The sequence below is a fragment of the Strix aluco genome, chromosome 7, assembly GCF_031877795.1.
Source record: "Strix aluco isolate bStrAlu1 chromosome 7, bStrAlu1.hap1, whole genome shotgun sequence".
Taxonomy (NCBI): Eukaryota; Metazoa; Chordata; class Aves; order Strigiformes; family Strigidae; genus Strix; species Strix aluco.
This window is the reverse complement of record NC_133937.1, coordinates 17,338,631-17,365,480: the sequence shown is the minus strand read 5'-3', so window position 1 is coordinate 17,365,480 and position 26,850 is coordinate 17,338,631. Positions and strand designations below refer to the sequence as shown.

The 26,850-nt window shown below is 37.6% G+C and overlaps 1 protein-coding gene across 8 annotated transcripts in view; it reads left to right on the top strand.

Moving 5' to 3' along the window:
- Positions 1-26,850, top strand: part of KAT6B (lysine acetyltransferase 6B) — a 120,723-nt gene that overhangs the window by 26,906 nt on the left and 66,967 nt on the right. Inside the window, exon 1 of one of the 8 annotated variants that reach the window (XM_074830598.1) lies at positions 10,250-10,373. The exons of the other annotated variants lie outside the window; for them this stretch is intronic. Within the exon in view, the coding sequence (XP_074686699.1) occupies positions 10,300-10,373 (74 nt within the window). The 5' untranslated portion in view covers positions 10,250-10,299. Of the gene's footprint in view, positions 1-10,249; positions 10,374-26,850 lie in introns of those variants that run through there. 8 annotated transcript variants of the gene reach the window in all.

The window sequence follows — 26,850 nt, the reverse complement described above, 5'->3', positions numbered from 1 at the left end:
AAGCTGTTCAGGTAGAAGAAATTCTAAGAACATGCATTCCAGGTTTTCCCCGAAGGATTTAGGAGGATTTAGCATGTTGGTCACTAATTGAGATTTGAGTCAGCTAGGACACTTCCTTCTCCTTGTTAGTCCAGAAGGGTATCTGGCATGGCTGGACCTGCAGAACTTCTATCTGCATGTCTCATTCACTGCTGTAATCAGAAGTAAATGTATTAATTTCTAGTACTGGAGGTAAACGAATCTGCTTTTCAGTCTCTAAGTAATGAGTCTAATCTATTGCAGTAAAAGCTCTACCAGTCAATGAGTGTGGTACTTTAAATAATTCTGTGGTTTAAATCTAATTACTGTACAGTGCTTTTTAAATCAAACTTTTCCTGGCTGCAGGGCAAAGCATCTTAAGCCTTGTCAAACTTAAACTGTACATTATGTGGAATATTTTAAGAGTGATAGCTATGATCCTGTCTTGTGCAATGTGCTCTGTATTTACAAGAGAAGAATTGCACCTGTTGAAGTTGATCAATTATATAGGAAATAATGGGATCGACTGTACTGAGATGCCAGAAAATAGTGTGTAAATGAGAGCCAGACTCATTAGTCTGTGACATCATACAGTGAATGAAAGTTTTTAATGATAAACTAGGTACTAATTATGAAACTTTTTCTGTGCTACAAATGAGCTCATTTATAAACTGCCAGCACCTGAAGAAGGAGGTCTCTTAGGGCCAGAGGCTTGTGTATTATAACATATTTATTGGTTTGATAAAAGCTGTATTGCATTATCTGTCCAATTTAACCAGGAAGTATTTTTCTTATAATTTAACTGTAAATCTCAAGAGGAGTGTGTTGTTTTTTTTTTTTTTAACATTCTAATGCTGCTTAGCAGTACTGATTTAGGAATTGATGCAAATAACTGTTTTAAACAGCTTCCAGGGAAGTGATTTTTTTTTTTTTTTCTTCTGAGAAGTGATTTCTGTGTGCCTTGGGGTACTATATTTTTACACATATCTTATATTCATACACAAATGTATATGTGTATATATAAATGTTTTGTTTGCATCACCTTCATTTATACAGTGATTTACCAACCTTGTCGTTTTGTGAAGACTGACTGATTTTTAAAATAGAAAAGTAGGGTACAAGATTCAGTGAGGATGGAAGGGAAAAACAGAAGACTACAGGGAATGAAAGAAAGGTGAAAGAAGAAAATACTCTGTGTACTGTTAAGTTTGTAATGGTGACATTTATCACTTAGATCAGCTTCCTTTCTGCAGGTACTGCCATTCAGCAGTGTTCATGTTTTTCACTTGTCTTTTCAAGTCAGTTGAGTAACTTGGTGATAGCTGCAGCCAGCTGCAGATGCTTGGGCCAAAAGATGGAGGGTTGCTGTAACAAACAGCATGGCACCCTGTCCCTCAGCAATAAATCAGGCTTTTATTGCAGACATGGTTTTTGATGGCCTTCTGAAATCGCTAGCAAAATTGTCCTGGAACCTATAGTGTCAGTGTGTTCCTCACCTGTGAGATAATCTTATGAGAAAGTCACATGAGGAGTGGGAGACACTCAGTAGGTCAGCAATTCAGGTGATTATGGCAGCTTCTTTTTGTCATAAGAACTTAAGGAATGATCTCTGTGCTATCACACTTTCTTAGTGCTCCTTTATGGAGTAAGTGGTAATCACCTGAACATCACTTAACCCTGTTGTTATGCAACAGGTGGGCAAGGATTTCTAGATTAGGATCTAGGATTTCTAGGAACTCAAAGTCACAAAAGTATGTCAGACTAAGCCTTATGGAGGGTTAAACATTATGAGGAAGACAAACTAGTTATGTCCTTCTCTCTTTGTTTTGGTCTAGGATTCATAATTTGTGAAGTTACATGTTTACCTGGAACACCTTAAGTATTCTGCTGGTTAAAGTGATAGAGAATTAGCTGATGCTCTGTGCATGCTTTCTGAGATCTTTCAAAATTGTCATTGTCTCAGTGCCTACCTGTTATGCTTCACTGAAGTCTTTAGATAACATGTGCAGATCATAAGTAACCAGCTCTGATCATCAGCTTACTGAGTGCTGCTTTTCCTTCACCTTTAAATCTGTTTTTTGCAATGAAGCTTTGCATTTACAGAATTTTCCCTATTGGAAGAAATAAGTCTTGAGAGATTTTCACATTCCTTGCAGAGCTGGTCCTTGGTTTTCTGATCCATCTTAAGGACCTTAAATTCCAAACTTAATCTGCTGCAAGAAGACTTTCTCCTGCCATCCTGGCTTGTTGACAGCTAGCCTTTATCACATGTCTTCTGTGTGTCGTGTTCATAAGAATCATAACTCTACATTCCCCATAGGTAGTGCTGTTGCTGTTGACATGTAAATGACATGGAGAAGCCAATGACCTTTCTGTTCTAGTAACTGCTGCAAGAGAAGGGGGAGTAAAGCTGGAAGGTGGTGTCTCTGCCTTCAGACTGTGAAGAAGCAGTTTGTTGTTCTGTAGACTGGTTTTCAGACTATTCCTGATGAAAACTATACTATAAAGCTGCAAGGACCAGGATGTACTTTTGAAGGGATTCTGCACACTGGCATGTGTTGTAGCACCTCTCTCTGTTATTTGTGGTGTCCTGTATCTTGTCCTGTATTTTCTCATGCAGAGTAATTTCATTGCCTGCATGTAGTAGTAACTGGGATTGGTTTGAAAGTAGCATGACTAAATATCTTTGGATGGTAGTAGTTGTTTGTTTTGAAGAATAGGAAAACCTTTTCATAAGGACTCATGATGAGTGGGGATTTTTGCTTTTTTAATTGCTAAGAATACTGTTGTATTTCATGCTAGGATATTCCCCTCTTCCTTCTCACCCCAGTCTAACACGTGACTGCTGTTTACAACTCACTTGTGACATAGGTATTGTACTGTATCTCATAGTAAGGCCTGAAACTACGTGGATGCATGTTTGTTTCCAAGAGAGGATGTGGAGGCATAAATGATGTATAGTGAAAGCAGGGGGGATGGGACAGGACACATCATTGTCTTGGGAAGATAAAAACTTAACTTGTGAACTTCTCCACCTCTGGAAATCACATCAAAGATTTATTCTATCTGAAGTAGACGATGTGTGTGCACTTTCAGAAAATACAAATCTTCACTGAATATATCACTTCACTCCTATCATCTAGGATTTTGCTTGAGTGTCTACCTGAAAGCAAGCAGTCCCTTTACATAAAGTGTACTGCCTGTCTTGTCTCTTGAACTAGAACAAAGTAGAAAGGTCAATGTGTGTGGAAGTGATTAGCATTTATGCTATTGAATTACTGCATATGTATTTAAGCACATTTTTAGTGTACCTATCTCTGTGTTGCCAGAGGTTTTCATACTACATTATGCAGGCATCAGGGTTCATGTGATAATATGCAGTGACCATCATGACCTGTCCTGGAAGATATTGGGGTAAAGACTTCAAGCTGGAGACATGCCCAGACTGCTGAACTGTTCGGAGTCTCATGGCAGCTACATATGGAGCTGTGATTGCTGCCACCTTTTGCAGAGTTGCTGCTGCTTTTGAATTCATGTAGAGAAGAGTGTTGGTATAGTTCTCTTAGCTGGATGTGTTGCTTCTGTGCAGTCAAATGATTGCACAAGTTGCTCCAGCCCATGGATGTGATGTCTCCCAAACTGGTTTTGCACAAGCCACCTGTTGCTGCTGTTGATTTCCAAGCCGACTAAGTCTGGGAGCCACCATGCTAAACCACATCGGTGCCAGAAGAATTAAGCAGAACTTAAAACAGGAAGCTGAGAGGTTGTCATAATAGCCTGGGCTTCTAGACACTTATTTTGGTGGTCTTCCTGCTATTTGTCAATGTGAGTTTCTGTTGTCAGTAAGAAAAGAGTATCTCTGCACCTCAAGAAAATGTATTGAAAGCAAATAGATCATTAATGTTGGCTTTTACTCAGATCAAATGTAAATGCCTTTACTGTACTATGTATTAATGGTCTTGGTTTGTTTGGGTTACTTTATAATGCACAGTTGTTTTAAAGGAAATTAATCTCTTTTGACTTTGTTCAAATACACTAAGCTTAATGAAAGGCAGCTCGAACTGGATTGGTTTAATGAGGCCCACTTCTATCAAATTTACTGCTTTAAACCCAACTACAAATAAAGTGAATTAAAGACCAAATTATTTCAATATAGATGTGCATTGAGCCAGAGTGTTATAATGATTAATTTCCTCAAGTGTTTAATTCCCAGTAGGTTTTTGTGTCAACAGCCAAAAAGGAATTTATTGACTTTACATTAAGCATAGTTAGGTCTAGCTGATTATATTATTCAAGTGTAAATTAGTGGGTGGTAGAAGACTGTTGTATTGGAATTTTATTTTGTCTTAGGCAAATTGTCTCATGCCTTATTAACTAGCAGTCCTTAAAATGTATAGTTCTGACTCTTGGAATAGATGCTAGGGCATTCAGAAGTGTTTTTAGTGGGTTTCTCCTATTCATTATGTCAGAACATCTGTATTCAAGCACTGTTTTTCCCCTTTCCCTGCCCAAAGAGAGTGCTGTTAAGACTGCATAGTAAGTTTGAGCACTTTGTGGCAAATTCACTAGTTGTTTTTTTTTTTTTTTTTTTATTTTAAAAGAGATAAGATGTTTAGGTTCAATTTCAGTGTGTACAGATTTATGGACTATTTTCTCATCTGGGATAAGTGTAGTTTAGACACAGAACACTTCCCATTGCTTCCCTTTCAAGTCCCATCTTGTACATCTGTTGCTCTAAATAGATGACTTTCATTTGTCTCTGTGCAGTTTATGGATTGCAGTCAGGAAACACGATTTGACTAATGCCTCCTGTCTCATGCAAAGATAATGCTAGAGGAGTATCTATTTTTTTGGTTGTGTTTTAAAGGGCAGCAGATGCCATGTGGAGTAGTTAATACAGTGTATTTATCACTGTCAAAGAAGTTGTATCCTCAAATGCGTTCTCTTCTCCCCTACCCTAACATGGCATCAGAGCATCATTAGAAATGATAGGTGTTGAAATAGATGATCCTGATAGACCTTTCTATGTTTCAATTAAAAAAAATTGCACAGCACAATTTTTAAAAGCAGATATCTAGTTGGACATGACAGCCCTCCAGTTTGAAAAAATAATTACTGTTGGATCAAACTTTATGTTCCATGTCTGTTATCAAGTTATCTATCAAAGAAAATGAGATGAGTGATTAAAAGGTTCAGATCAAAGGCAACTGATTTAGCTTCACTGGAGGCTCCCATCTTTTAATTTAAAATGTATCTATGTCTAACTGATTACCTCTCACATTTATAAAGAAATATTGACATCCTGCTAAAGTATGCAATGACCTCACTTCTAGCTGAGTTGTGTAGGTTTCACTGCAGGCCCTCTGAAAGCATTGATATTCCTGTAACCTTTTGAGGCAAGATATGTGTTTAGTGTATTAATGAGCTGGTTGAAGTGATGTACAGTAATTTCATCCTTGGGTAAAAACAGATGTGAAAGATTCCGTTTTAATATTTAATCAAGCTCGAAGCCTCTGTTGGCTTGTTTAAGTTGACCTGACAGCATCATACCTGGAAACACTTTGAATTAAACCCTGAGTGCTTGACCTTGTTCAAACAGTTGTAATTTAATAAGGCTGCTGTCTTTGTGGAGATAGTGCGGCAAATGGGCAAATCCTTTCTTGGCCAGGATTGCTTTTTATTGCAGTGGAAAAACTTCCTATCTGCTCTTCAAAAAAGATTTTAATCAGATGAAGTAATAAAAATGAAATAAATAGCAAAAGAAGTTTTGCGTAATAGTTGCTAGTCGTAGATTATACTTAAGGGATTCAGAAGATACCTACTTTCTTCAAATGTCTTCTAGCATTCCCTTGTGACAGGACCCTGGCAATCACTATACTGTAGCTCATCTCTTGCCAGAACTTCTCTTAGGGTTAGGAAGCTATTTCTCCAGTGATATATGTTGGTCTGTCCTCAGTAAAGTCAGTAGAACTTGTATCAATTTAAGGCAAATGGAATGCTTTATTTTTTTTTCCTGCATGTGCCTGCAGAATGTTTCTAGACTTTGGCATGTTTCTCAAAGCAATGGGACCCAAGAAACAAGTGCTTGAATGTTTGTGAACAAGTGTCATGGTATTAGCGAAGCTTTAATGGAGTCAAAGATAGCCAGTGAGCATCAAAGTATGTTTCAGCGTGGTATCTGGGGTCTACATGAAGTAGGCAATGTAATACTGAGACAGAGGTCCTGAGAGAGGAGTTGTTTTAACTCCATTAATCACCAAGCTAGGAATGAATTGAGAGAGAAAAAATTGTCCATCTTGTTCTGCTAAATGTGATTTGCATATAGTAAAAACTTGGTTGTTTTTTTCTGGTCTCACCTTTTCAAAGGAATTAGACCTATATGTCAGTTCAAATTCTACAGCAACATTAAGATCAAACATGGAGAAATACTCTGTAGCCCCACCATGTTTTCTGCTTTGCTTACATTTCCACAGAGTTTTGCTTGTTTATTTTTAAGGTGTACCTAATAATGTTCTCAAATCACTTTAAAAAACAAACAAAAAAAATCTGTCTATGAGCAAACTGAGGAAAACTGGAGATAGAATCTAAGTTGCACGTTACCTAGAGAAGACTTGAGATTCAGATAGATAAGAAAGGAGACAAATGATAAGGAACTGCAAGTTAACAAGAAAAATGGAAGAAGTTGAAATACAGAAATTTAGATGTTTACATCATCAGGATCCATATCTGACTGACTAACTCTGTGTGGATATTCAAAGGCTTAATAAAATTGTCAGCCTTCTTAAACATTGACTGGGCAGAACTATGCTGCTGTTAAAATTTGCTATCAGATCTGTTATTTGACAGTTTATTTGGCAGTCTTCCCTCCCTAAGTTAAGCATGTGTTTTAGTAACTCCAGACATTATATAGTTTAAATAACAATAGTAAAATCAGAATTAATTTTAAATCATTTTCATTCTGTAATATAGCAACACTTGATTATGCTACAGTGTTATTACAAAACATCATATGGTTGTTGCTAAAGAGTATTAATGTAGTTTGAAAGTACATACTGGCAAGGTCTGTATATACTCACAGAAAGCTACCACACGTTGTAACAAACATGCTTCACAATGCCAAACAAAATAATCATTCATTAAAATCCCCCTTTTCTCACTCTAGCAAAGTGTGACTTTATCTTATTGAAGTTGAGAATAATTCCAGTTTTAATGTAATGGAATTTACATTGATGTAGGACATTACAGCTTTCTTCGTCTTCCTAGGATGCAGTTGATAAACATGAGATGTATGGATGTATGCATTCAACACTGTTCTAGAATCAAGCAATGAATTGGGGTAACCTTGACCATGTATTGTAAAGAATTACACTATACTGACTGCTCCAGAGTGGATCCAGCACATCATGATTTCTTCAATCATCAGTTTTTTCAAAGGCATTAAAAGAAAATAGCCATTCAGAGTTCTGCTAAACCTCACTGAAGCATAGCTAGTTGTGGGTGGTCTTTGACTTACGTGGGTGAAGAAACGAAAACAAATTCTAAAGTAAGTGTTCTTTCATCTAATAGTTATTGTATTGACACCTTGTGTTTAGGGATTTTTAACAGCTTCTGTGGTTTGAGAGCTTGATGATTTGTCAGTCTTGAGCTTGCTTCTCTGATCTGTCATCACTGTTGTTTTGTGCAGTAGCCTGCTTCTTCTAAAGCTTGCATTTCTACTAGAACTCTAGCATGAGTGCAAGGACACCAATGATAGGAAGCGGCTGTCAGCTCTGCGTTAGTACTGGGAACCTCTGGCAAGACTTGAGCTTCAGTTTCAGCCTGTGTTTTTGTGGATCTTCTACAGATTCTGCTTTGACTATTGAAATGTTACCTGACAGCATTTTGGCAGTTTATTGTTTGGTTTTACCCTAGAACGCTGCTGACATGATGCTTTTCACCTCCAGGTGACTATTTGAAATATGGTTCAGGCCCCTTACTATGGGCGATTGATTACTTGCAGGCTTACGACTGAGATAAGGAGTCTCAGTCCAGTTCTTCATGAACAGTTGTCCATTTTAGACTTAATCAGGGTAATTTCATGGTTTTGCAAGTTTCAACAGAGAGTCTGGGCTATTGATTTCCTGTAGCATAGGAAATACATGAAGGTATTGCCCTTTAATACAGTCCATCCCTGTTTTGATTTCTTAGAATGTGTCTGAAGCCATCTGATAAACACATTTGAGGAAACTTCATGTGCTGTACTTGTTTTACATACTAAAAATATACAGTACTTTTCCCAGGGCTGTTAATGTGATACCATAGCAAGCTGGCAGGTTTCTACTGTTGTCTCATTTTCTTGGTAGGACCTGGGACCTTGCAGGTGGCTGCTTATTAATTGTCCCTTGACTCATGGGGACAGGTGTGGCTGCTTCTTAGACCAGAGATGTAGAGGTAGGATGTGCTTTTGGCAGATGTACTGTGTTAGCAGTTCATTTTGCTAGTAGAAGGAGAGAGGCTTGATTTAGGCTTACTTGATTTGGATGTGATTGAACCATCACCCCACTTTGCCAAATACCAAAACAACAGAACAGACTAGTCTCAAGATCTAATTTATCTTTTTAAAATGAATGTCCTATGAGTTTTCAGACTACTTGTTACTAGTTATTGTTTGAATATAACAACAGGGGAAACACAGGCTTCGTTCACTCAAAACAGGCTCATAGTTCATGAAGATGTGACACTGAGGTATAGTTTCCTTGGAAGTTAACTGTGCGGGCAGTTTGGGTTCCTGTGAAACTCCGAGAAGCTTCCAGGCCGATCTTTACGTGCCTTTGTAGTATATGAATGCTACTGTTAACGTTCACTGTGTATTTCCTTTATCCTGTGGTTATTAAAAACTAGATTAACTACACTTAAAAAACTGACAGCTTGCTAATTCTGGATGTAACTGGGTCTGAGGAGGTGTCCAAGTTTTGACTTGTATAAGGTTGTTTTTAAATGCAGTCAAGTAAAACTAGGGAAGGAAAAAAAGGCAATTCCAGTGTTGTAGCAGATTGACAGGTTTTGTTTGGATGGAAGTCTCTAGTTTCTGTGCAACTTCAACAGTGCTAGTTTCTTCTGAAATGTATCTGTCTTGGACATATACTGCTGGAATCAGCAGAGATGCTTAAGGTGAGGCTGGCCCGATATACAAGAGAAGAAAAAGTATTGGAGCTAAAATTTCCATTACGGGAAAAATTTACACATTTGGCAAGGTTGCCTCTTTGTTTGTTTACTTTCTGCTTTTGTACATTTAAAAAAAAAAAGTTGCAGCTACACTGAAGCTGCAGTCAGTGTCAGATGCACTTTGCCCATCTTACCTCAATAAAGTTTAACTTAATGGCCAGTTCCAAACAGTTAGCTTGTACTCAAACAAAAATGGCAGTTGGGTTTTTGTGGAAATTGACAGTGGCATGGAGCTGCCTTTGGAAGCATTATTGCTGAAGGAAAAGGAGGGACAGCGCTCTCTACATCTTTCTTGTTGGTATTTCAGATAATGGTAGACGTGGTAGTCAGCTATACAACTCATGTATGATACTGGATTAGATGTGGCATATGTTCATTCTTGGTAAGCTGGAGACCCAGGGTAAATAAAGAGGAGGAGGAGGAGGAATATTGGGGATGTGAGCGTGAGGGATATAGTTTGAGAATGTGGAGATGAGGAGGTAGTGAAGGAAGTATAAAAGAGGTAATCCAATCAGAAGCCAGATTTCACTAGATCTGTTGTTCTGGGAAATGAACTGTTTACAAAGGTCCAAGACTCTAGGTTAAGTGAACTTTGTTATTAATGAATCTAAATACTTTTAAAATCTCATGGGTTTAAGGGATATTTCATAGCCTAAAACAAAACAGGACATCTGTGAGTGTTGTTTTTCTTCTTTTGCAGCAATAGGTGCAGATTTCATAATCTTGTTTAAGCAAAGCATCTGCATGTTCTGTTCCTTAGTATAGGCTGTGGAATTAGCCTGCTAGGATAGCCAGACATTGTAATGAAAAATACTTTCATTTCTTTGGTGTGATGTCTCTTGTTCTTTCTGGCCTGTTCTCACCCATCCTGTTCCCATTACACAAAATTGGTTTCAGGAAACACATTTTTTCATTTGTGTACCTTAATGGAAGGTGCAACAAAGCTAGGAATTGTCTAACTTATTTAATAAGGTGAGCCACGAGTCAAATGTAAGCTCTTCTTTCTTTGACTACACCAGATCGAATACAAAATAGACAGCCCAGCAAGTGGATTTTGCTTTGGTTACACTGTTCAGCATGTATTCTGAAGAGATTACCCCTGGAATCTCTTGTATACACAACTCCCCCCATGCCCTTAGAACTTGTGTAATGTAAGTACAAAATACCGTTCTTCTCTGAAAAGTATACAGTGATATTTTTGATTTGCAGAGCTGTCCAGAAGTTGAAGAGTTGTAAAAAGAGCGATATGATTTCCAGTGGTTGGGATGAAAAATTTGAAAACTTACTTATGTAGTACGGATTAGAGAAATGTCTTTGCATTATTTTGTTGTAAGCTTCTCCATTTGCTTTGCCTTACTGAAAGATAAATACATGCATATGTAATTAAACCAGGAATCAGAGTAGGTTACTTTCCTCAGTAGGAGGTGCAAATAATTTTACAACTTGTTTGTCATGACTACAGCTTTATTTTTTTGAAGGTGCAAGCAATTAGCTGTGTTGATTTAGCTGTATACTTGGTATCAATACCCTGCACCGTGCCTACAGAGTGATCAGTGTCACATTGAGTGCTGCATAGTAGGATCTATCTAACATGGTTCTGTAACACCAAGCCCAGGGGGACTAGCAGCATGAGCAGCAGTTTGCTTTTGACAGCAGAATGTCCTTGTTGCTATTGATTGGGTTGTTCAGTGAAGTGAAAAAACATTGATCCAGCTTTAAACTGGTAGTTATATGATAATCCTGGAGATGAATGAGTATCAAGTGAAGTATTGCTGGAGGGAGGTGGCATGGGGGGGAATCCAATGCTAGTTTTTTGTGTAACTAATAATAGGCTAATGATACTTTAAAAATAGATGTTTTATTATATAGATCTGCACCAAATTAAATGGAACTAATAAATATGAAACAGATCTTTCTGTAGAACAGATGTAAGTAGTGGTAAAAGGACATATGTCTCCTCTCTAATTCCCCAAATAGTTGCTCTCTGTGTGTGTCTGTAGTCTGGGGCACTGTCAGTAATGCTGATATCTTCACTGGTGATGAATGGTGCAGTGTTACTCTTTAGTATTTTGGTGTCTGATGGTTATGTTTGGCAGTGAGCTGCTCTGAAACAACATATATGTGTTTTGTAGCCACTGTCAGTTAATTCATGTTTAAGTTCCATCTCTCTGTCCCCATCTGATCCCCCTGTTACATCTAAAGCTATCTGAATCATGTTACTTCTTCATTGTAAAGCTAACTTTCTTTTTTTCTGAAATGAATAACCTTGGGATATTGGGGGGTGGAATACTAACTTTGAGCTGACACTTCCAACACTTGATCTCCTGATTCTCAGATATTATCAAGCTAAAATGGATGAATGAGATGGCATTGCTGGTGTTAGTATTTATTGGGATTTGAGTCTGCTTTGACATTTGCTCTGTAATCTTCTTATTTGGGGTGGATGCTTCTTACACAGCTCACTTAAGGAATGGGACAAACATCCTGAATATGGGATGGAAGGACCCTCTTCCCCAGTCAGTATCTGATAAATGTCAGTTAAGGGGAGGACCAAATGCTGCATCTCTACATTTCTGGCTACCTGAGTGTTGCTGGTGCTTGTTCAACCTGGGATCCAACATGGATAGGATTGTGCTACTAGGGGGTAGGATTAAAGGGCTTTCTCTTTCTTCCACTGTGCACTTATTTTCTACCTCCATAAAGCTAAAGTTGCACACTCTTCTGTAAAGACAGCATGCAAAGATCCTGTGTGGAGATCTTAAGTTGTTTGTTCACTGTGGTCCACAGAGCCTTCTCCAAATAAATGCCCCAACTGTAATTTATGCAGAACAGACTGCAGGTCAGACTTTCAGAAATGCTGAAATTCATCCTCTTTCCCTGTCTACTTTTGCCTTTCCCATCCCCCTAAAAGATTAGTCTCTGAAGTGCTTGAATTGTCTGTGTGCATAAGCTTCAGAGATAGCGAACTAATTTTGAATAAAGCTGATTTATAATCTGGTTTAAAAAAAGGAAAAACAAAAAAACCCCCGCCTCATAATATACTCTTTGAATAAATTAGTCAGCTAGTGGTGGGATATTTTTTGTTGCTGTTGTTGATTTGGGGGTAGGGGTTGCTTCAAGACACAGTAAGTCCAACCTCTCTTATTTACAAGAATGCTGCAGCCTTGGATTTTCAGCACTGTAACTTACTTTGGGCAGGTCACGTTAGAGATAAATCTGCACAACTGGTGAAGAATCCTTTGTCCCAATTTGTGTCTGGTTTCTTCAAAAAATCAAATGGTCTTTAGGGCAGGAGATCTGATAGCTATTACAGTGCAACTGGAGAGAAGCTATCACAGTGCTCAACACACAAGCTAAAAGTTGGGAAAGAGATTTTTGATCTGAGTGGTTGAAAGTGGTTTGATTATGGTCTAAATATTTCAATGGTTTATTTGGAAAGCAGATGGCTTTGTAATATGTGCTCCTGCATATATAGTGTCAGAAAGCAGTTAACTCTTCTCTGATGAATCCAGCAGAACTGGGGGAAAATTGGAGTCACTCCAGATGTTAGTATAGGAAAACTGTGTTGAAACCAAAACCTGCCAGGCTCCTCTTATGGGGGGTGGGGGGGAGGGGGGGAAGAGGGGAGACTGCAAACTGCAATGTGTAAAACTGTAGTCCAGTAGGCTAGTGAAACAGATGCTGGTCATATCTGTTTCTATTGACAGCTGGAGAAGGGGATTTGAATTTTATCAGCTGGACCATGCCAGGAACTTATTGCATCAACTTCATTGCTTGTCAGAATTTAGTAGTTACAGACATGAGCACTCACCTGGTTTAGTTGCATAAGATGTTTGTCTTCTGTATCTGCATATCATTGTTCCTTGTACCCTACTGAATGCAGCTGAATACCAGTAGGGATGACCAAACCAAAGAAATTGCTCAACTATCTATTGCATTTCATAATAGGATTATAATTTCAGGGCTTTAATTTAAACTTTTAAAATTTTTTATTTACAAAAAAAGAGGAACTCTGTTTTGACAGTGAAGTAAAATTGGGGGAAGAAATAGCTCTAGAAAACAGCTGAATGGAAGTAGTATTGTCTAATATACTGTGCATTTATTGGGGTTCTTGGAGCATTTTTTCATAAAAAGCTGCTTTACAGTTACTCTTGCATTGAATTCTTAGACACTTGATTGTAAGTATGAAAGGTCAAAGGTTTTACTGGGGTGCTTGTCTCCAGGATCAGGGTACATAGTAACTTGGTCCGATATTTGCACATTTGGTATCATCTGTTTGTGTCATACAAAGATGATTTTTCTGTTTACAAAAATATCCCCTCCTAATAATCATACAATTTTATAATAAAAACGTACTTTTACTATTAGTCTTGCAGTGATTCCAGACCAATATGCCTTTTAGGTGTAATAAGTAATAATGAAACAAAAGGCAATGATAGCTACTTACTGGTAACACCCATTTTATTTCTTTAAATACGTTTACCTCTTCCAGGAAGCTTTGTAATAACTATGGGTAAGACCTTTTCCAAATGGGGATGTTCTTTATAAGCCTAAGCATTAAACATGGATCATATTATTACTTCTATATCTCTTTTTTTTTTTTTGGTATTACTGTAAGAGTTTCTTCACTTCATTCTTCATTTTATTATTGGAATGTTTTGGGGGAGTTGTATTCGTGTTAAGCTTAATCCTTCTTGCTTTTGCAATATGCTGTAGTAGCTTCATACAGAAATTAATGGTACTAAGCTTTAAAGAGGCAGAAGTAATTTCAGTATTATTCCTATTCTGAAATACATTCTCTCACTGTTTCCTCTTGGTGTGTTTCTCTACTGCTCTTTTGTCTTAACTGTCAGATCTACACCCCCACCCTCACCCCCTTCATTACACTAGGATTTACTACTGAAGCATGATCATTTGCTGATCTTGTCTTATATTTAACCTTCAGTCTTGCTTTATATGCTTCTTGTGATCAGATGGTTTTGTACTTAATTGAGAAGGTAGAAGTGACAGATCAGTTTAAGTGCTTGGCTGTAGTTGTCCTCAGTATCAAAATTGTGATGATATTGCAAGAGAACCTGATTGCATCGGTTGCCTCCTTGTTTGTCTTACATGCAGAATTCAAGTGTATACACCTGTGTACACATTTCCCCTCTCCCCCTGCCTCCCTGCTAATTTGGATATTAACCAGTTCTCTTGCCCATGTTGCATACTTTCTTGCTCCAACACAATTTGTTGTATGTAGTTGGGGAATTTAGAGTAGCATTACATTAGATCAATTTGTTGTAAGTTAGGCTTGTATAGTCACAGAATTTGGTGAGCTGTTTTATTTCTAGCATCATTAAGTGATTTGTGATTAGATCACTGGCTTAAACAGCAGTGCTAAGTGTTTGCAACTCTGGCATGCTATACCTTTTGCAGAGTTCCAAGTGAGGAACTATTGGGAAAGATAGAGGCTTAAAAACTGTTCAGGAGGCAAACCAATATACACAAGACTTCAGTTCTTTCCTTTAAACTCCTTTTTATGGTTTTCCTTCTTAGAGAGGAGGTGTGTAGAGTATTTAGAAAGAAATACTGGTACACTTAAACTCTCAACATATATTATGCATACTTCATAATGTAAATGTATAGACAAAAACTGTTTTATAATCTGAATGTTGGAGAATGTCCTTTCATGAAATGGGGAGGTCTACGTTAGAGCTGCATGCTGTTTTAAAAAACAGTTTCAATGGCAAGTGTATTTTCAAAGACATGTCTAATGGGCTTAAGACTATTGTACGAGTTTATTGCTATGCAGAAATGCTCTTCCTAGCATTAGTTCCTTCACTTGCTAAAGTAGCATAAACTAAATGTACTTCTGTCCACATAGAGTATGTATGTTGAGGTGATATGTTACTGTAGGTGAAAAATTCTGGACGATTTTTGGGCATGGGAATGTATTTTGGGGACACAGAGAAATTCCCTTTGACCCTGCCATGGTCAAAACTGAAATTTGGGATTTCTGTTGTCCCCCCCACCCCCCAATCACATGACCAAATATTTTTATTGATTTTTCCTTTATGGAGTACACAGTGCATATAATTTTTATGCTTACCTAATAGGCACCTGTTCTTATAAATAAATGAAAAGGTTTGGTTGTCAGATGATCCAATTTCCAAACTGAAATAGAATGAAGGCATCTCCCTTAATTCTTCCTGATATATCTGAGTGGAAGGGTCAGTTTAAGAAAGGTGTTATTTTTTTTGCTGTAAAACAAGGTGGGGTAGTCTAAAACTATGAATAGCTTATTAGTTTGTGAGAATGTTGTCTTAAGAATAAAATTGTTTTAAAATACTAACCTGAAGTCTAGGGCAAATACTGAAGTTTCTTCAGAGAAATTATGCTTGCTCTGATCTCTGAGCAGATCGAGTACACATGAATGCATGTTCACTAACTTAAATTAGAGCATTAAATGAAGACAATCACTTCTAAACTGCTTTATTTTGCAGGTGTCCCAGAAACTCTTCACTTTGACAGTTATTGCACAGTCTCCTCACTTTTATCTCCTGTGTGCTTGGGGGTTTGGGGTGGGGAGGAGGTTCCATCTGTCTCTAAACTTACAATCTTGAAGCTGAAAAGTTCTTGGTATAAGCACTGCTGAGAATGAATTAATATTAATTTCTTATGTTACTTTCTCAGAGCTGACACCTTTTGACAAACTGTGCTGTAGGCTTCTCCTTCTCTTGTGGTTTTTTTTTGTTTGTTTGTTTGGGTTTTTTTCTCATGTATCATTTAGGGGATATGTGTGTCTGCCAGCCATGACACATTGACTCTCTCTGTGTGTAGCACTATAGTCCAACTGCATATTCAGCCCCAGTTCAAGGGATAGTGTCAGAGCTCCAAGGTGCTGGATTCTCTCTGGTGGTATTTCAGTATCGCCAGACAAGGAAATAAGGCCTTAAATTCTATAAACAGCACACTTTCCTAGTCTTGTTTTCTAACAGTGATACTATAATCAACTATCCAAAGACAGTTGTAAGGGAGTCAATCACAAGTCCAAACTAGAAGCTGAATTTCTTCATTGGATTAGTATTCTTGCAGCTGTTTGTAGCTTAATTCAGATGCTTTCAATTAAATTGGACTTTGGGAAAGCTGTAAAAATGCCCTGGTACATTGTTCGGTATTTTAGTGGAAATACAGTTAAGTGGGGGAATGGGGGATTAACTAGTGTAGTAATAAATTTATGCCCCTGTATAAACAAAAGTTGCAACTATGGGTCTGACATCTTATGCACCTCTGTCAGGTGGTACCACTGTGATTTGTTTGCTGGTAGCTTTGTATATGATTCTTATTTCTGATTGAATTCGGAGATCTCAAGCTTTTAGAGAATATGCTTGTGATGGTAGAAGGATTTACTCCTGAAAAAGTTGGGAGGCTGCCCAGAGAGTTTGTTGAACCTCCATTTTTGGCAGTGTTCATGACACTATCATGTTGATCTGCCATGTTTCCACGTTGTCTGACTTGACATCAGTTTACTTTTTACTGTGAATTTATTTCCTCCTTCTCTGAACATGCCATAGAAGTTCTTTGTACTTCCTTACAGAGGTGATTCAACAGAGGTATTCTGGGGAAAAGTCAGTGAATTTAGGAGATAATGATTTCAGGAGGCTGTATAGATTTGTATGAGGAATACCTTTTGCCTAAGCTGATGGTTTCAGTATTCCGTTCTACTTCCACTGCACCTTTCCTGTCCGAGCAGTGTAGATGCTCTAGAGGATGCTGTGTCAGCAAATTCTGCAAATTCTGATCAAGAGGATGGATGTCTTAGTGAAGGTCTTGATTTTTCCTAGAAAGCAGTGCTGGAGTAGTAACTATTACTGCATGATTAGCTATGGTTATGGGCAGGAGAACAGCATTTCCTTCCAGGAAAAGCCTTAGAATGTAGAAAGACACTCTTGCCGTATCTTTCCTCCTGCAGTTATAATGGAGAAGGGGACAAGATGCAAAAAAAGTAACAAATACGAATTTGCCAGATATCCTTACTCTTCTACTTCCTTCTGTACCTGTGGGTGTTATCTGTAGTTGTTGTGAAGGAGTAGATGGTGTTTATCTGTGGTGTGTTGGGTTTTTTGTGGGTTTTTTGTGTTCGTTTTTATTTTGAGGAGATGCAGATCTTAAAGCAGAAATTTATGCATTTTTACTTTAAATTTAAATTTCCCAGATCTTACATGATATTGTGCTTAAAACTGAGTATTTGGGAAAACATACCCAGTTGTATCCATTCTTCCTTTTCCCTATCATCCATAAGATAGCATTTCATATTGTGAATGTGTGAAAGATCTCACAATTAATGTTGATGTTTTGGGGATGTTAGTGCAACTTCTTTTCCCTGAGCTTCTGGGAGAGAGATGATGTTAGGAAACACAGAATCATGATATTAACAGCACATTTGACTTACAGCTGCTGTTTTCTCTACAGGTGACTTCTGGTATGGAGATGTTCTTTGCCTTTTTTTTTAATAGGGCAAGGGGTATGGGGTATAATACATAACAGTTACTAGTTATCAGTCTTTTCCAGCACACTTGAACAATAAACTTCACTTCAGTGAATAACTGTCAAACTTCTGTGCTCGTATGAATACAGAATCATTAAATTGCAATGATAGAATTAAAAAATAAATAAATCTGCAGGTTTTGTGGGCTGTCACTGATACAGGATTTGAAGAGAGCCCTTTTGAGAGCCTTTTTTTCTAACAGTAGAAATTTCTGACTCTTTCAGGGTGAGGTGAGTTTTGTTGGTGTGTTGGGGAATAAGTTTTCTCACTCTGCTGTCACTAAGAGAGGAGGGACTGTTGACCCCATTACAAAAGCAGAAGCTAGAGAGACTGTAGTTGTGATGTTCTTCCTGAGTGCATTTTAACTGTATTTTTATTGATTCATTGATGGACAGGAGGAGGAGGAGGGAGGAGAGGAGAGTTGGGTTTAGTAGCCAGTAGCAGCTGAACTACAACCCATGAATTTCCCCAGCAGAAGGAAAGGACTTGCTTTCCCTAAGAATTTAGTATGTACCAGAGAAATTGCTGAGAAACCTCTGTTACCACAAGCTTATTAACTTTGCCAAACAGCAGCAGTGATAACTGTTATCTTACAGATATCTTACAAGTGCAAGTTTGTTTTCTTAGGTATAATGAAACTTTAAAAGCATTTAAGAGGAATAGATGGTCTAAGCTAATGTCATAAACCACTCATGACTTGACTCGCCCTTCAAGGAAAGTCCTCTTCAGAATACACGTTCCTTAATATGCACTTCATGGTCTTGCTAAACAAACTCAGTCTAAATTAATTCAAATCTGTACTTGGTGGCCAGTAACATTAAGTGTTCTGTCTGTAAACAAAATATTATTTCTTGTGAGGCAAAAGTACTTGTCCTTTCTTCCTGCTTTCAACACACTTGATGAACAAATTGTGGAATTCCTGCTAGAGTGCAGCCGAACCTAGCAGATGATGTGTGCAGCCTTCAACTCTCCCAGCCAGCACCAAAGAATGGTGCTGTTCTCTCTACATAATCGAAGAATTTAAGAGTAGTAGAAATATAACACCTTTACAGATGTCCTAAATGACTGGAAACATACACTCTTCCACCAGCCCCCTCTTCCCTTTTGAATGGAAGGAAGCAAACTGGTCACTGTGTAAAAGTATGTATTGATACATAGCTGTTTCATAGATTTACATTGTGGGTTTTTTGGTGTGTCAGTCATTTAAAAAAAAAAAAATAGAGTGAAAGGTTATTTTCAGTGTCTAGGTTCGCTTGATTCATGTATTTTGGCTTTTAAGCTTTGCTATGTTTTGAGTAATGAAACTATACAGGGCTTTTTGTGTGGTATTAATACTTTCCCCTTCCTTTCCCCCTTCTTTTTCTTCCTTTCTTGATGTTTGGTCAGTGTCATCTCTCTTGAAGTGTAGATTTATTTCTCATAAAAATTATTGTTTTCTTTGGCAGGAGCTACAAGCAAGTCTGTGTGAAATTATGTAATGTCTGAAAAGTTATGTTCATGATTAATTAGCCTATCATGAAACTATTTTGGTGTGTGTGGAATAGCTAGATCATACTTTTTATTTATTTGGCAGTGGTAGAAGGCACTCTGGTTAGATCAAGTGACTTTAGAGTGCTTTGTATTAACTATTACATACATTACCTGGTTACATTTGGAACATGAAATATATGTAATTTTCATTGGTGAGTTGATGTGAACCTTGCATTTGGGCTTAAATAAACTTTAAAGGAAACTAGCTTGGGCTGTAAGTATGTCTTATTTCCCAAATAGTAAAATTTATAGTTGTTTGCTTAAAGCTGAGCGCCCTTTAAATGGTATATTCAAGGAAAATTTTGCCAGAAGTTAAGAAATGGAGGAATGATATATCTGAACTGCATTGACATCAGTGGCACAGCTCTCAGATGGCAGTGGAGTCAAGATCTCAACCAGCATTTTAAGTCTGGAGAGGATTTTCTGTACAATTTATAACACAGGCTTTTGGTTTTTTTTTGTTTTGGGTTGTTTTTTTTATTTTGATGGGGGGTGGTGGTGTGTGGGTGTTTGGTGTCATGTTATTTTTTGTTTTCAATAAATCTATTCAGTACAGTTAAATTATTTTCCAAAAATTCCAAGGTGTGGATGTTCAGTCTTTCAGATGTTGACTTGTTAGCAAGACTACAATTCTTGTTAGTAATGAAGGCTTTTAACTTCTATTGTAAGCATCAAAGTAGAGGGAGAGGGAAAGGGTCTCTTCTGTGGGTTGGGTTATGTAGAATTCTTTATAGGTGGCTATTGAAGTGATCTGTGTTTTAGCCAAGTAGTTTTCAAAACCTTTTCTACACTCTTTGAAAATTCTGATTTTCATCACTTAATGGACATTTCACAAATGCTTGCTTTTTGCAAAACTGAGGGAGATACTGTGCTCATCCTAAATGTAATTACTCATTTAAATTTGTTTTGTTGTTAAACACCACATGTAATTTTTTGTTTTCACTGAACCGATGGCATTCTTTTGCTATAAGCATAGATACTTAGTTGTAAACACTTTAAATAAATACTGGAGAGTTAAGCCCCCAAAGGACAAGAACTATAAATAATACTTTGGTTTAGACTGTTAAGAAATAGCAGTATTGCCAATCTCATTGCTTGTGCCTCGGGATCTACTGTCTACTTGCTGCTTCTGATTGGTTAAGGGAAATACTTTTCTCACGCTAGCCTATAAGGGAGCCTAAAACATGTAGTCCATAGGGATCAGAATTGCAGGCTTCCTTGCAAGAGATCAAGGTCAGAATTCTGTTGTATTTATCTGCTAGTGCTAAAACAGCTGAACAGTGAGTACATGAAGTGAAAAATTGGACCTACCTGTTTACTTGTTCCTTGGCATTACAGGTTAATCCAGTCCTAAAGACTGTTCAGTGGGTTATACAGGGTAGCTCTTGTCATGCTGCTTCTCTGTTTCCATTGGGATATTTCATTTTCTTCTGATGTGAAGGAAGAGGCAAAGCAAAACTATCTGCACAGAAAACTTTCTCCTGAAGTGGATTTCTGCAGTATGCCTTAGATGAGTTGATCAGTGTGTCTTGTCTCAACCATGCTCTGTGCTCATTTGGAGTTTGATCAAAGAAAGTGGTTTTGTGGTTGCACTGCCCAAGAAAGGCTGCAGTGGAAGTAGTTTGACTATTACAGATAAGACTTTTGTTTCAATAAGCAGTGGCCCTTAACTGTGGATGATGTTGTAGGTACAGGTTATTTCATTACTTAGTTCTGTTACTGAATGCAAGTGAACAGGAACAGCTTCCTGTTACATTAAATAATCCTGTCAGTGTTGGAGGGATGTTGATGCTAGAAGACTTCAATTTCAAACTTGGGCATGGTCCAATAGTATTGTTAGATTGATTTACTAAGTGATGATTTTTTATTACATTCTTCCCTTCAGTTATAGCTTTTTGATGGAGTGAAGTTACTTACCACTTTCTGTAGGCTATCAGCATTATAGTTGCCTTTTTGGAGGCAGAGCATAACCATCTTGAAACACTGTTTAAAAAACCCTCACAAAATTACACTAAGCAAGCTGCTGGCTGAATGAACTTTGCTGCTGGCTGAATGAATTTTGCTATGACCCTTCTGTTTTGTTTTTTTTTCTCTTGTATGAAATCTGATGCTAGGACTTGTATGCTTTCCCTGGGTAGTATGGCAATTTAATACTGTTTATTGGACAGAGAATGGCCTCTTGGACTTCATGGGCTTTGTTTTGATACCACAGACTTTGAAATAATGTAGAAGATAGATTAAAACCAGAGTTTGAGAGCCTGACTAGATTTCTTTCCAGAAGCCATGCAGTACAGATTGCTACAATAATTTCCCCCCCCCCCCCCCCCCCCCCCCCCCCCCCTTGCTTAAATGTAATAGTTGAAGGCAAATCTTAAGCCTGTTTCCTTCAAGAGACTTTCATTTAACTTTTAGTTCATAGGCCTACTTGGAAACTTTTCTAAGAAAAGCTGGTTTTCTGTGAAATATTTACTGGTTTTGTTCTGAACAGTTTGAGCTCTGGTTTACATAGCATGGCTAGTTAGCAGTGCTTTATTATATTCTAATGGAGATAATTTTACTGTTTTTGTAAAATGAACTACAGTGATCTGGGTTTAAGTCTAAAATTACGTTTTGATTTGGGGTGGGTAATTTCTTCACAGTATGTCAATATTGAACATTACCTATACATATAAAGAAACAGGGACTGATAGAGCAATCTGTTTCATTTGTTGGAAATGCCAGCCTCTTAGGTAACTCCTTGGGGTACAGGGCTACTTTGCCTGTTCACCTTTATTATCACTCTGCCATGGATTTCAGCACTTGATCAAGTACAAAACTGTTGATCTCCTAGGTCTTGTATAAAATACACTGTATGTACTTTACGGATCTGGCAGATTTTCAGTGGCATTGTGTCTTGAGCAATGGCTTGTAAAAGTAAACACCTGCAACTGATTTCAGTGTCTTGGCTGTTGAATTAACTGCTTCTCTCAAAAATAAAGTTCAGTTGCTGTTGGGGGGCAGGCAGGGGAAATAGAGCTGTTAGCATGTAATCAGCTATTTGTCCAGCTTTCCCTTTCTTCAGAAAGGAAATCAGGAATTATTTTATAATAAATAAATGAAAAATAGATTTTTATTACCTGAATTGCTATGTAGCTCACCTGGTAGAGTAGTATCTTAGTGCCAGTGTTTTTACCAAATAGAAACCAGTGATTCAGCAACAGAAAGGTCAATGGCCTAGCTGCTGTTACTTGTTGCCCACAGGAATATAGGTGTTCAGCTAGGTGAGTTCTCTACTATTTGGGCCTCACTAAGAGAAGTGACTGTGTTATTTACAGTGACATTATTTGTATTACACCTGCTCTTAAAATAATTGTTCAAGCAGAAAGGATGTTAAGTTATATACATGTGTTAAAACTAAATCCCTTTTTTAAAAAAAAATCCCAAACCAAACACAACAAAAAACCCCAACAAACAACAAAACCAAAACATAGTTCACTCTGTTTAAAGCTTCCATTTCATAATCACATCAGGGGAAGAAATCTAAAGAAATAGTTCTCTTGTAATCCCTTATCAGGTTCTGGAATTTGCAGCCTTAATTATTTTGCTTTGGTCATAGTATTTTTTCCCTTCAGGTATGTGAGGGCAACTATGCAGGATATTTCTTGACTTCATGTGGAAATTCAGCTGCTTCATCTTGAAATAGAATGGTGCTCTGGTTGTTTCATTTACCATTGCATTTCAAACACTAACTCAGTCTCATAAAGTCCTACTTCTGTATTTAGTATAGCACTACTCAGATCTAGATATTGCTGACAGTAAACTTGCCCCAAAGAGTAAACTAAATAAAATATGCGTATGATCAATTTAATATGCAATTAAACATTTTCCCTAAGCAATTAGCATCAAGACAACTAATAATTATCCTGTGCCACACTGCAGACATATACACATTTATGTAGGATGACTTTGGTAATGTTATGAATAAAAATACGCATATATACAAACATCGTGAGTAAACATCATATTATGGCAATGAAGTGTGAGCTTTTCATACTGGAGTTTATTCAACCTGCTTAAAAGCAATACTTTTCCCCAAAGAATGTAAAAATTGACATGCCCATGGGATCATGGTCTATGAATTGCACCACTGCTTACCTGCTTGTGATTACATGTGTCACCTGCTTCATCCTAGAGGCATTGCAGTAACAGGTAGAATTTGGAGTTAGGAAATGCAATCCCATGCAAAGAACTGTATGTACATGTGACAAAACCCAATGGATTCTATGTCAAAAAGTTTGGAAGTCTCTTAAACATATGAATAAATTGAGATATGTGAAGAAAATGTGAAAATAAGAAGCGAACAGGATTGCAGAAAGCTAGATACTTACATAATTAACTCTACCTCTGAATGAATACCTAGAAGTGTACTTAAAGGTGAGATTCTTGGAAGGTTTGCAGACTAATGATGTGGATGATGTGTGTATTTTAACCACATGTCATCAGACACAAAGGGTGGCAATGTGGTTGATGGTACAGAAGATGAGGTCATGATGAGGATGGTAATGATAGATAATTGTTTTAAGGCTTAAGTGCATCGTTTTTGTGACAGTGCATGGTGAGTAACAGAAATATATGTTGCTCTTAAGACATCTAGATGGATTTAAAGGATTGAGTTTTGAGAGAGGTGTGAAGAGTCAAAACTCTCATTACTTTGGAAAAAGAAGAATTTGAGCTACATAAAAAGCAAAGGTATCACTTAAAAGATGACCTCATACTTTGACTTGATTGCTGTGCAAGGAGTAATGCAACTCTAGGTATAATCTGCTTGGTTGGGTCTGCAGTAGTTATTTCACTTTAGTCTGTGGGAGTCAACAGACTGAATCAGAGAGGGAGGGTACACTTGAGGTTGTCAGAGTGCCAGATTGAAGAGTTTAATTAAAAGAGAGAGAAAAAACAAAAGTAACTTTTTAGCCAGGAACTGTAGTTCAAGCTATGTATATTTTGAACCACTTGCTGGCCCCATAGTAGGCAAGTAAGGGAACAGAAAGGAGGAAGTTTGGAGTTGAAAAAGAAAAAAGTTTTGGAGCCCTTCTAATTTTAACTTATTGAAATATCTCTTTAGATGACGCTGAAGACATCACTTTTTAAAAAACGTTGGTGTAAAGAAAATGGATCTGAGTTATCTGTATATAAAAATCTAATTTAGAAATAAGTTTTGAATTAATTTCCCAAGGGTACCCTGAAGAAGGTGAAAGGAGCAAAGACACCTTTTTTTTTTCTTTCCCCTTGCTCTTTTCACTTCAAAACCACTAAAGAGACAGTTTTGAGAAGTCTGAAGACTGCTTGGCCCAAGGCTAGATTTGCAGAATGTAGATGATGGTCATCAGAATCACAGGAAGATGCAACTAGAAAACTGCGGTGTATATAGGATGTATTTACAGCTTGATGTACATATAACCTGGCTGGGAAGCGTAAATACCCCTTAGTGTCAGGATCTGTAGGTGGGCTGTAATCTCACAGTGGAGAATGCAGAAGAGGGGACTTGTGAGTAGCCGTCTTCATAGCCCAGTTATATTAATAGCCCTGGTTACAGGACTTTTTTAAAATTATTTTAAAAACTCTCTTTACTACTACAATAATGGAAAAGTAAATATATTTTTTAAATGTCTAGTCCCAGTTGCAGGACCAAAGCAGGAAACTCACACATGAAATAACAAATTCCCTCCCATTCAGGAGGGAAGAGCCTTCATTCTACTGCAGTGCTATCATAGAAATTGATGAAAGATCACAGAAGGGATGCAATTTAAATAAGTAAAGTATCTGAGTTAAATAACTTCTGAAATGATAGCAGGGCCTACACGTATCCAAAGTGATATTTTTAGGCTGTCTACAGTAGTCTTGTCTCTCTATTAAACTTGAATTATGGTTTGCAAGCCTCCCCTCTGTAAGCGAGGCTTTAAATTAATTCTGTTAAAAATGAAAGCTGAGTCTCCAGAGGACTGGGAGATTTATCTGAATTTTTGAGCTGTTGCTTTGCACCCTTCTCCAGGAGATGTATCCTGTGCTTTGGGTGGTGGATTTTCAACAGAAAGTGGATTTTTAGAATTTCCAGTGGATATAAACTACAAACAAAATGTGAATGCAGGTTGGTTTATGTGAAGCTAATTAAGAGGACCGGGGCAAATGAATAAAACTCTTTATAGAAAACGTGTGTGTGTGTGTGCTTCTGTGGTGGTTTTGTGGCTTTTTTGATCATGGTTTCTTCTTTCCTGCATGCTGATCAATATTCACTATGCAGAGCACACTTATCTTTAGCTGGTTTCTTGAATACAGCTGAAGCAACTTTAATAAATTGAAATTAGTTTTGTTTTTCTTTCTAATATCTTATACTATTATATGAAACAACAAAAGTCTAATTTGAAATAGAATTTAGCTTTTATAGTCTTTCCCATATTGCAAGGAAAAGACACTTTTGAAGCCTGAAGTTGCATTCTGTTTTCCAAGCAGTAATTGTTGCAAACTCCCCTGTTTTACATTGTATTGTTTCCCAGTTTGGAAGAGGGAGCAGGAATGCTCCTTTCAGTAACTTAAAATAGAAACTGCATTTAGAAAACTCTCTAGCTGTGTATGCTATTTCATGCATGTCTTCCTCATTACAGTGCTTGTTTATGAAGATGCAGGTTAGCTTTTTGTCTGTTCAGTTCCATCAGCTGTAGTGATGCTTGTTGACTGATGAGGTTAATACTAAGACACACAAAGTGATGTGGGGAACTGTGTTCAAGTGGGACTCATTGCATCCAGGGAGGTAAATGATATGTTTTGCTGTACGAGATAGAAATTTCTCTCCCAGAGTATTTTAACTAAACATACAAGTTTGCATTGTAGGCTTGGCCATATTTTTCAGGGTGGGAAGGAAGAGGCAAGTTTTTTGTTTTACACTTCCTGGTTGTGTGTTTTTTGTTGTGGTTGTTTTTGTTTGTGTTTTTTTTTTTATTTAAAAAGATGTTTTAAGAATATTACGTGGAATTATTAGCTGAAGAACAATGAAAAAGCTGGGAATAATTTAGTCTCTGCACACATCATTTCAGCTCAGGTTTGCAAAGTGCTCTGGTGAATAGAGTTCTTAAGCCTGTTTAGGGAACTGTAGTTTTCTTATGGGCTGAGGTGGGAGAGTGCTTCCCCTCCTGCTTGTTACCTGTAGAAATATGTCAATTTGGATACACTTTCAGGAGTTTCCCACCTTATCAGGAGTGCAGTGTGGAAGTGAGATTTCCAGTTTTCAAGACCACAGTTCAAGAACATGACACACAGTGTTTCTGGGTGTGCTGTCACAATCTTCTTGACTAGTCATCCGCTGATTGCTCTGTGTGTGTACACAAAGGGGAGGATGGACCTGCAAGAACATGTTTTGAACTCTGAGATCCAGTATCACTACTGCGGTTAGATGCCTTTGAGGGTGTCTGAATCCAGGAGGACATGAAGGGTTTTAAACTTCTCAGTTTTGGATAATTTACATACCTCTGACAGTTACGTTGTGTGTCATAATTCCCATACAGACATACTCTTTGAAAGTACAGGAGGGGAAAGTG